We start from the raw sequence: 10,098 nt of genomic DNA, 5'->3' as shown, positions 1-10,098 counted from the left end.
GTTTTTCTTACCTCTTAGTTTGTCTCTTGTGCTGCTGTAACATGAATATCCTAAAGGGGGTCAATCAAATCTTATCTTATTTTACAATTAAGTGAATAGTATTTGGTAAAGTACATCAATACATACTTTCCAATACCTCATTGGGCTTTAGAGGCCCACATCAGTACTTTTACGTTGCCCAAGCTCTCTAAGAAACCAATTAATAACTCTCCAAAGTAAACATATATCAGTTTGATAGGTTTTACAATGATGTATTCTGTAAGTTACATAAAATAAATATTAAACTCTGTCACTCAATGGTTAAAAAAACGAATTTCAAGCCAGGTGGCCAAAAGGAGATTAATGTGCCCTCCACTAACCCTGCTGAAAATAGTGGAAAATATTAAATTTCTTCTGATATTTCATTTGCAAAGATGCAAACTGATGATAGCATCAATCAGCCTACATCCCTGACGGAGAACAGCCACATTTTGTTCTGCCGCTGCATCACAAAATAAAGGCTGTACTAAATCCTCTTAAACCACAGCATCCAGTTTGGTATTATTTCTGACCCGCAGTGCTTGAACGCAGCGCTTCCACTCACAAGAGTCTACAAGGAGCACTTGAAGGCCACAATATGGGGCTGAAGGACCACAGTGTGGAGACAGGGCCCTCCTTCTTTGGCAGCATGGCTGGACTGGTGCTGTGGTGGGAATTAAGGAGGTGAAAATAGCGTGAACAGAGGTTTGTTACAGGTGTCAACTGATGAATAATGTACTACCTGTCTGTCTTAACTCTATGGAGCATCATTAGAGCAAGGGCTGATGACTTACTGAATATTAATTATGAGTTTGATAGAAGTATGATAAATAATTAGTGTCTAGATTAGCAAACTGTCATCTTGGAGGGAACATGCAGTAGGTAATGAGCCCTTCATGATGTGACTTTATTAGCTATTGCCTATGGCATTTAATTCACTGATTCGGACCTTGCATGGCATAATTAAAAATGACCATTTATACTTAATCCATCATAAGGCTGGTAGGGCCCCCTGAGACCTAGGAGCACACAAACACCCTGGTAGCTCAGTAAAATATGGTGTGTGCATACTTGCACTTGCAGTGTACTTACATGGTTGTTTTGGAGTCTGTTTCCCGCTGGAAGTATAAATCAACAAAACTCCACAAAGAAGTGAAACTTTTTTGTCAATAAAAGGGCTCTACACAATCAGCAACAGTGTCGAGATACTTCTTCTTCTATTTGGTAAAAGGGGAATTTGTGTTTTTAACATATTTCAATCCATTCTGTTTTTTTTCTTAAACACATTGGAAACACTGGGAATTGACCTTATTTAAAAAAAAAACAACAACAAAAAAACAAAACAACCATGCATCATAACTTTAAACACATACACTGACATTAGGGGTGTAACAATTTTGACTTCTAAATCAAATCATTAATGTTTCATCTCAGTTATTAAAAATAGTTTTTGGAGTAGTAGGCCAAGCTCCTGCCGTCCTCAACAAACTCTCACAAGTCGACAAACTGTCGCTCGCAAGAGTTTGTTCTCCACACACACGAACAACAGATGAGGAAAATGCTTTATTATGTTGATTTGATGTCAGAAAACTTTGCAGAGCCTCGATGGAGAGAGAACTGACATCAAACACAGTTAAACAATATCAGGGATGCAAACTCATCAGGGGTGAAAAAGGTGACAAAGATGCGAGACAGCTCGTAAAAATGTATGTGGTTTTTGCTCTTCACAGCTATTGCAACTGCTGTCTGGTCAGTTAAGAGAGAGAGGGCGTAGATATGACGTTCAGAAATTGATTTCACAACCACTACAACTAAAACAAAAACTGTCACAAGGTCATTTCAATTCAGCTTCTGTCGTTTTCAGTGAGCTTGGCATTTGCCCCCTTCTCAAGCGACATAATCAGGCTACTGTAACAAGCGTCCTGTTTAAAGCTAGGGGAGGTAATGTATTTCAGAAGCATTTTTTTTCTATATTTGTTGAAATTCTCTTTACATCCCGACAGGAATCAATTAATCAAATGCTCTGAAATAAAATATCTGTGGCTGTCGCAGGCCTGTAATGAGCCCACCTGCCTGTCTACCTGCGCGCATGTGTTTATGGGGAGTGGCTTCGGAGGGAGGCCTGAAGGGAGGGGGTGGGATTGTTTTTTGGTTGGATACTTTCAAAATCTAGCTGCCTCGTGCTAGTTTCTCCAACGTTACCTGCCCGAGCTTTAACTACATCATAAGTAGCCTAACTTAGGTCCATTTTAGCGAGGTTAAATGTCTACGTCGTTGTCTAATGAATTAGCCTCACGTTCCAAAACACAACTAAAAGCAAACTGTTTAATTACATCGTGATTATGACTTATGTTATCTTAGCATAAAGAAAATGGAACAATCGGAGGCTAACGTTAAGGTTAAAGGGACAGTTCACACCAAAAAAATTTGGGGTGAACTGTCCCTTTAACTGACCTCCGGCCCTCTTCACTCTTCTCAGGTGCTTTGCACAGAAGCCAGGAGCTTTTTTTTTTTTTTGACAACTCAGACGGCGTGGATCACACAAATGACCTATTTTGGATTCAAAGCGGCGCAATTTTTGCCAAAAGGTGACACGTTTGCACCCCTGAAATAAGCTTCTCAAAAAAGGAAAAAAGGAAAACTCAAATTGTATTTTGACTTGGATTTGAGGAGTTACACCCTTAACTGACATAAAGGTAGATAACACCGAGCCTTTAGACTAAATCACAAGAAACAGTCCTTTTTTTTTTATTCACGATTCATTTCTTACATTGTTCAAGTACAAAGTTAAAATGCCTTTTTAATTAGTTCATATTCATACAAGAGTAAAATAATAATAGTGCCTTTTCATTACTACGACAAACTTAAATACAGTCATTGTAAAGACAAACTTGATTTATACTCCTAACAATATATTTTTCTTATTTTCAGATAAAATTTTAGCACCTTTTGAAACACCACCAGGTCCTCCTTTTCCTAAAAGCTCATCTTCATTTAGTCCATGAGATGAGTGTCTGAATGCGCCACAGCATTGTATTTGTAGGTGTTGTGCATGTATCTCTGCGTCTGAGCGTCGTTCGCTCTGTGTGTTAATAACAGTGTTTTTTTGTGGATGTGTTAATAAGTGTATCAGTGTTGAAAACAACGCGTCACTCAGCCCAAAAGCTGTCGACAGGCGAACAGAAACATCATCACTGTGTCACCCATCATTTAAAAATATCGAGTTCCTCACGCTTTAGTCCGACCGCATTCTCAAACAGACACGTTGAAATAACACCGCTTAGAGCCAGTGGTTTCCAACTTTCTGGGCTTTAAAACGAAGCAAAGGCTATTTGTAACCCTTCGTCACAGGCTGTTTATGTTGATGAACTATGAGCAGTTGATTTCAACCAACTCAAACTTCTTGTTTCAGGAGACTCCAAATACATACTTTTACATACAAGATACAGTTCAGAGAGGGAAAAGCATTTCATGTCTTATTTTCAAACTAATCCACAGATTCACTCCTGACATCTGATCTTCATCTTCCCAAACATCTCACAAACTTGACCCCTTAAAATGAAAACTTGTGAACCCTCATCACAGGTTACAGCCTTCTTGTAGATGCGGTTTGTGAGCAGTTAAACCAAATTTTGATTTTTAGAGGCCACGAGGAGGTCAGAGTATCCGATATTTCACAAAATAAAGCAAAAGCTTTGAGCAAAAGTAAGAAAACTCTGTGCCAGATTTGTTTCTTTACCCCTTTAATCATCTGGTGACCCCTCAGAGCTATTTTAGGACCCCTTGGGAAGGTTTTGAACCACTATATATTTTACAGAGAGGTAATCAATAAGGCCTTTTGGGCTTTTTCATTGTTGTTTGTATGTCATTTGTTTAATTTTAACATTTGCAAATAAACAAAACACTTTGTACTGTATCGATTGTATCGTTTCATCAATCGAATCGAATTAATCTACAACAACAACAATTTTCATAATTGATAAATTAATCGTTTAAGGTCATTTTGTTAAAGAAAAATGGCAAAAATGTTTTGGCTCCAGCTTCTCAAATGTGAATATTTTCTGTTTTTCTGAGTCTTCTATGACAGTAAACTGAATATCTTTGGGTTTTGGACAAAGCAAGACATTTGAAGACGTCACTGTCGGCTTGGGAAACTTGTAATAGGTTATTTTTTACTATTTGCTGACGAACAATTAAGCGAGAAAATAATCGTTAGATTATTCGATAAAGAAAATAACCGTTACTTGCAGCCTTAGGCAAAATTGTCCAATATTTCAAAGGAAATCAGAAAATGTTGACTTAATTTTGTGTAGCAGACTTCTTTATTTTCTTTCCTATTTTGTTGATGACCTTGCAGTCAGGAGGTTCTGACCAAAACTTTGGGAGCCACTGGAAATTTTGGATTTCGCTTCAACGTATCCATTTTCCCTTGAAGGAAAAAGTTCCCACCCAGATCATACTGGACCTGATTTCAGGGTATTTATTGATGAAGTTGTTCACCTTAACCTGTCTCGTCCACCTCTTTTTCAACATTCGGTGTTATTTCAACTGGCTCTTGTTTGAGAGTGTCCTTTAGCTCATCGGTTTAACAATTTCTTCTGGCATCCTTGGGTACAATAGAACAAGTCACTATACTAACTGTAATATATGCTTTCTCTAGCCTCTCTCTCTCCCCTCTAGGCTGAGACTGAACTGAACTGAGCACCAACCTGGAACAGTACACACACACAATAACAGATTATTATTGTAATTATTACCATTATTATTATGATCATTACTCCCTAATCTAACATGGAATCGGAGATTACACTGACTGACTGACATGCAGCACCTGGGGGTTGGGGAGTGGAGGGGGTTTGGGAGCACCAAGCGACGCAGGGTGATGATGTCACACCCGGCGGTGCCGTGGGAAGCCTGATGGCGACAGGCGGCTGGCAAAAACACAGTGTGTATGCATGTGTGTGTTTGTATTGATGCTGTGTTTTGTAGCGAAAAGGAGTTTAAAGAAGCGTGAAAGTCACTGTTTCCAGCAAATGTGTGTGTCTGTGTGTGTGTGTGTGTGTAACCTGCAAGAGCGCTGTAAAAAAGAGTTTAAAAAGCACCTGAAGGTTGGTTGTATAAACGGAGAGTAAACATGATGGCAAAAACTTTGAACCTGCTGGTTTATTGTTGATTTTTGTTACTTTTTGTGCATGTGTGTGTGTGTGTGTGTGTGTGTGTGTGTGTGTGTCAGCATGGACTGCATGTGTCCAGTTGTTAGCTGGTATCTGAGGAAGGTCAGAGGATCGGAAGGCTTCCTGGAAAAAGATGGTCGTCTGCGGACCAAAAGCACCAGACTGAAATGACTGAGATGTTTTCTCAATAGACAGCCCTGTTTAAATAAAACATCAGAATATAGGGACGTTTAAACATAGTGTCTGTGTGTACAATAGTCTTGGAAACATTTTATTACATATCTGCCACACTTTGATGACAAGCCATTTTCTTTACTTTCCTATTCAAGGTCACAGAGCGGCTGAGTTTATCCCAGCATGCATTGGGCAAAAGGCAGAAGAAACACCCAAGACAGGTCGTACAATTGTATCTGTGCGATATGAGGAAGTGTCTAGTTATTTATACAGGGCTATCTGTTTCAGTCGTAGGAAGTAGAAAACCAGCATAGTGTCTACAGATTAAAGGTCGGCCTCTGGTTTCAGTGGATGTCGCTGCGGTAAATGGAGGACATTTTGGATCCCTATGACGCAAAGTAGGAGTGTGACCGCAAAGGCTGGTGGACTGTGAGTAGTTCACCAGACAAAAAAGACTGGGCAACACTGGGCCTGAGACGCAAGAGAAGCTGTATGGTAACTAAAAGGGTGTCGGTTCAATCCCCCATCGACTTCCTTTTACTTTAAATGCTGCTGTGAGCAAGACACTGAACTCCTGAAAAGTCTGTTGGTGTTTTAGTTTAATGTTTCTCAGAGGCAGTGCTGCTCTGGAGGCAGAAATAATCTCACTGGATGAATTAAAACTTGTTGGGTGGAGCCGAAGAGCAGACTTTTCAGGGACAGGAAACCCTCATATTTTGCTAAAGTAGGTCGATAACATCAACCTTCTGCTCGTTTTAAAAAAAATCCTATAAATGGGTACGAGAAAGTGTGGGGAAGATGGTATAAGGTTTAAAATTTTTGAAATAAAAACACTTCACTGTGTAGCGATGTTAAACTGAGATTTTGACACAAAATCCAGAAAGCTGACTTTATGCAGTGTAATATCAGCGTCATAAAAAATAATAATACGTATTTGACTATATCAAATGAAATTACAATCTCCAATCTTTTTAAATAGCAAGCAAACTCAAAATTAAATAAAACAAATAATAATGTTGGCTGGCCTTCATGATCTTGGAAGGTCTTACCCAGACAGCTATAGAGACAGTGCATAATGCGTCACACCTGATGAAAGCCACTCTCATGATGGGTAAAAACAAACTGAGCCACATAGAAAGACTCCCTTATATCGTCATTTCACAGTATAACTGTTTTTCAGGACTTTGCCTAAGGATTATTCGAACAGAAACGTCCCTCCGGTACATCAACATAATGACACTGAAGGCTTAAATATAGTGTTGTTTTTCACTGCCAACTTAATGAAATGATCCCATTAAGTAGGCCAAGGTTTGGTACAGTATTATGACATCTATCTATCAGGCAAGTGGCATAATGACTAAAGTGACAGACAGTATTATTCCAATTTTGCACCCTTAAGATGAACATCACAGTCATTTGAGCAACAGTTAACAGTAATCAATGCAATACAAACAGCACTTTCACAAATGTTATTGAGTAAGTATTGCATACCAGCATGTGCTAAACATGATGAAATAAACCCATTCTTAAAACGGTACTATTGTACAGTACATCACAGCATATTCACCAAAGCATTGGCTAACCTTAATGTACAATCACTGCCTAAAATATTGCAAAAAACCACCAAGAAATAATCAAAGCAGTATAAGTTTTTAAAAAAGCACACAAGTGCCAGTGGATGTAGGTCCTGACAACAAAGACATGCAGCAGCAATATTCTATATTTCGATATATATATGAGAATGTTTAGGTACTAAGTATAAAAGCTGACGTTATTCTGTCTTTATCTTCACAACTGTTCTGATCCAGTGACCACTAACACTAACTGTGGAACACAAAGGATTGTTTTACCCCAACATGAGTGTTTTTTCTTGTTATGCACTCTCTTTCTACTGGTTTCTCTGCCCACTGGAGGGCGCTCCAAACACTGAAGATGGAGACAGTTACAAGGCTTTCCATTATGATCTTGGCTCTGAAAAAGTCTTTTCATGAAAGCACATGCAAATCCACATGGCCGGCCTCTTATTTTTTCCTAGATTATGTATCAAATTAGTCTGTTTTTTTAAAAATTAATGTTTCTATTATATTTTATATTCCTCTAATTAATTTTTGATTTCTTTTGTAACTTTCAACGTCTAGATTTTGTCCGATGTATATTTGTGTGTATTTATTCTCTAGTGGAAGCTAATGGGGATTCTATAAATAATAGGCACTATGCAGATGCCGGGTAACAAACATGAAAAAAGGAAAAAACACAACCTCAAACTGCTTTGGCATCCCCAAAAATTCACTCTTTTATTTCAGTATTTCATATTGTTGGAATCACTGACAACATTTCAGACAAAAGTGGTCTTTCTCAGGGGAAGCTGAAGACCTCTTTTGGTGTTTTTTTGCCACAAAAAAACGTGGATTTTTGGCTCGGATGACTGAGGTTTAACTCGTCTACTAAAATGATTTGTGCCTCCAGAGCAGCTTTTACAATCTGATTTAGTTGTAGTCACGTTAAAAAAAGGCTCCACATGAATATATCAGTTGCCTTACTTTTTCTTTTGGACTCTCCCTTGCACACTCTCACTATATCACACAAATAAATAGTTCTTAAAAATTCACCTCTCTTGCCTGGTGTTGCCTCCACCTGCTTGTAAGCATTTGGTTTAACTCACTTAGGGACACAAAACTGTAGCGACTGAAACAACCAGAGACCGTTCGGTCTCCAAGAGCACCAAAAACTTTATATGTGTTGTATTAAAGTGGCACCATTTGGACTCTATCACTGCCTGACCAGCACCACGAGCATTAACTGGTGTGTGTGTGTTTGTGAGTTTGTATATTTGTGTTCATTGCACGGTAATACACCAGCAGCACTGTCACTACGCATGAATACATTTGAGTTAAGTGTTACGGTTCAGAGGGATTCATTGGTGTGTTGACGTATTTAGAGAGGTGTTAAAAACAGAAAGTTGGGGCATCTTTGTCACTTTTGCGCCCTCTGGAGGTTTGAACTCTAGCTACTATTGACACAGTAAAGCCAGAAGACACCAGTTTCAAGGTCGGACAGGAAGTTTGTATGCACCAGTGTGTGTGTCTGTGTGTGTGTGTGTGTGTGTGTGTGTGTGTGTGAAAATCAGCAAGGTAGCACCAGGGGACTAAGGTCAGCCAGTGGTCTACATGGGGATCTAGGGAAGCAGTCCTTTACAGTGTGTGTGTGTGTGTGTGTGTGTGTGTGTGTGTGTGTGTGTGTGTGTGTGTGTGTGTGTACACGTGTGTGTATGTCCGGTCATCTGAGTCATCCTGCGTCAGCCAACCTTCATGTACTAGCTGTATACTGTGTGTACTTATCTGTGTATGTCTGTTTGTGTGTGTTTGTATGTGTGTGTGTGTGTGTGAGAGAGAGAGTTGGTGGTGTGTGACTAGTTGCAGGCGAAGTACTCCTTGAGCGGGGCGAAGAGGTGCCTGATGACGGGGACGCTCCAGGAACGTCCCAGCAGCCTTTGCCTGGCCAGACGACTCATGTTGGACACGTCGGTGTAGTGGACGGGGAAACCAAACACCCTGGGAACACACACACAACATTTAATTATTTTAGTTTGAAATGGATGTGTGAAGTAGAGCTGAAACAAGCAGTCAATTAATCAATAGTCGAATGACAGAAACTTAATCGATTAATCGTTTGTTTTACATTCCCTGATTTCAGGTTCCCAAATATGAGGAGTCACTGTTTTTCTCTGTCTTATCGTTGTGAATTGGAATATTTTTGGGGTTTTGCAATTTGAAGACTTAATTTTCTGCTGTGGGAAAATGTGACGGGAATTTGTCACTATGTCCTGACATTTTATAGACCAAACGATTAATCGATTAATCGAGAGAATGATCGATAATGTAAATAATCGTTATAACGTCATCAGAACATCTTTGACCAGTCAAACCTAATCTAACATAGTGTAGGTTATTATTGTCGGTTTTTAATCTGATTTAAAAAACAACTAGAAGAGTGCACTCAGTAGGCCTGGTATCAGCAAATGGCGTATGAATAACACGCCAATGTCTTAAGTAACGTCATTTCACGCCATTTAGTCTCTACTGACTTATATTGTGCAGAGACGGCGTGTCATTTTACGCGCAAATGTCAAAGAGAAAAAAATGTCAGCTGACGTAGTGTGAAGAGCAACAAAGTCGGCGTATGGATGTCGGGTGGATGGATGAGTCACACAGACAGGACTTTCACGCAGGACACTGCTGTTTGTATCCTGTCTGAAACCAAAAGTCAACGTTGACTTATTTTAACTTACGTGACGTATTTAACTTACGTACGTAACTTAACTGACGTAACTAACAAACTTACCTACCGGCCGGTTAAGAGGAGTGAGGAGTCAGCAGTCAGTGGCGGTATAAAACAGAGCAGCCAATAAAATATGTTTTTCAAAAACTGTGAATCACCGCAACCACAAGAGGTCCTTGAGGATACAGTCAGAAATATGCACAAAAAATATTAGGCTGATGGGTCCAGTAGTATGTGAGATTAGCTGCGGACACACACACACACGCACACACACACACAACACCAAACGCATGATCCTCTCCAGGATTACACCTCGCAGAGATAATCAGTAATTCAAATATCTGGCTTGAATTTATTTGAAGTTATAGTTCATTTATTGATTTTATTTTATTACTTTGAGAGACTCAGGTAAATAATCTGCAGCTCATCTGTTTTCTCTTCACTTTCTGTGAGT

The 10,098-nt window shown here is 39.3% G+C and overlaps 1 protein-coding gene across 12 annotated transcripts in view; it reads right to left on the bottom strand.

Moving 5' to 3' along the window:
- Window positions 1–2,742: 2,742 nt before the first annotated feature.
- The window catches only part of LOC122862743 (DNA (cytosine-5)-methyltransferase 3A-like), a 62,921-nt gene continuing 55,565 nt past the window's right edge, over window positions 2,743–10,098 (bottom strand). For all 12 annotated transcript variants that reach the window (XM_044168362.1, XM_044168359.1, XM_044168360.1 and 9 more), the window contains one exon: window positions 2,743–8,917. In XM_044168362.1, the coding sequence (XP_044024297.1) occupies window positions 8,776–8,917 (142 nt within the window). In that variant the 3' untranslated portion in view covers window positions 2,743–8,775. The remainder of the gene's footprint in view (window positions 8,918–10,098) is intronic.

The sequence above is a fragment of the Siniperca chuatsi genome, linkage group LG16 (genome assembly GCF_020085105.1).
Source record: "Siniperca chuatsi isolate FFG_IHB_CAS linkage group LG16, ASM2008510v1, whole genome shotgun sequence".
NCBI classification, from domain to species: Eukaryota; Metazoa; Chordata; class Actinopteri; order Centrarchiformes; family Sinipercidae; genus Siniperca; species Siniperca chuatsi.
Note: the sequence above shows the minus strand (reverse complement) of the source record. Positions and strands in the feature narration are given on the sequence as shown.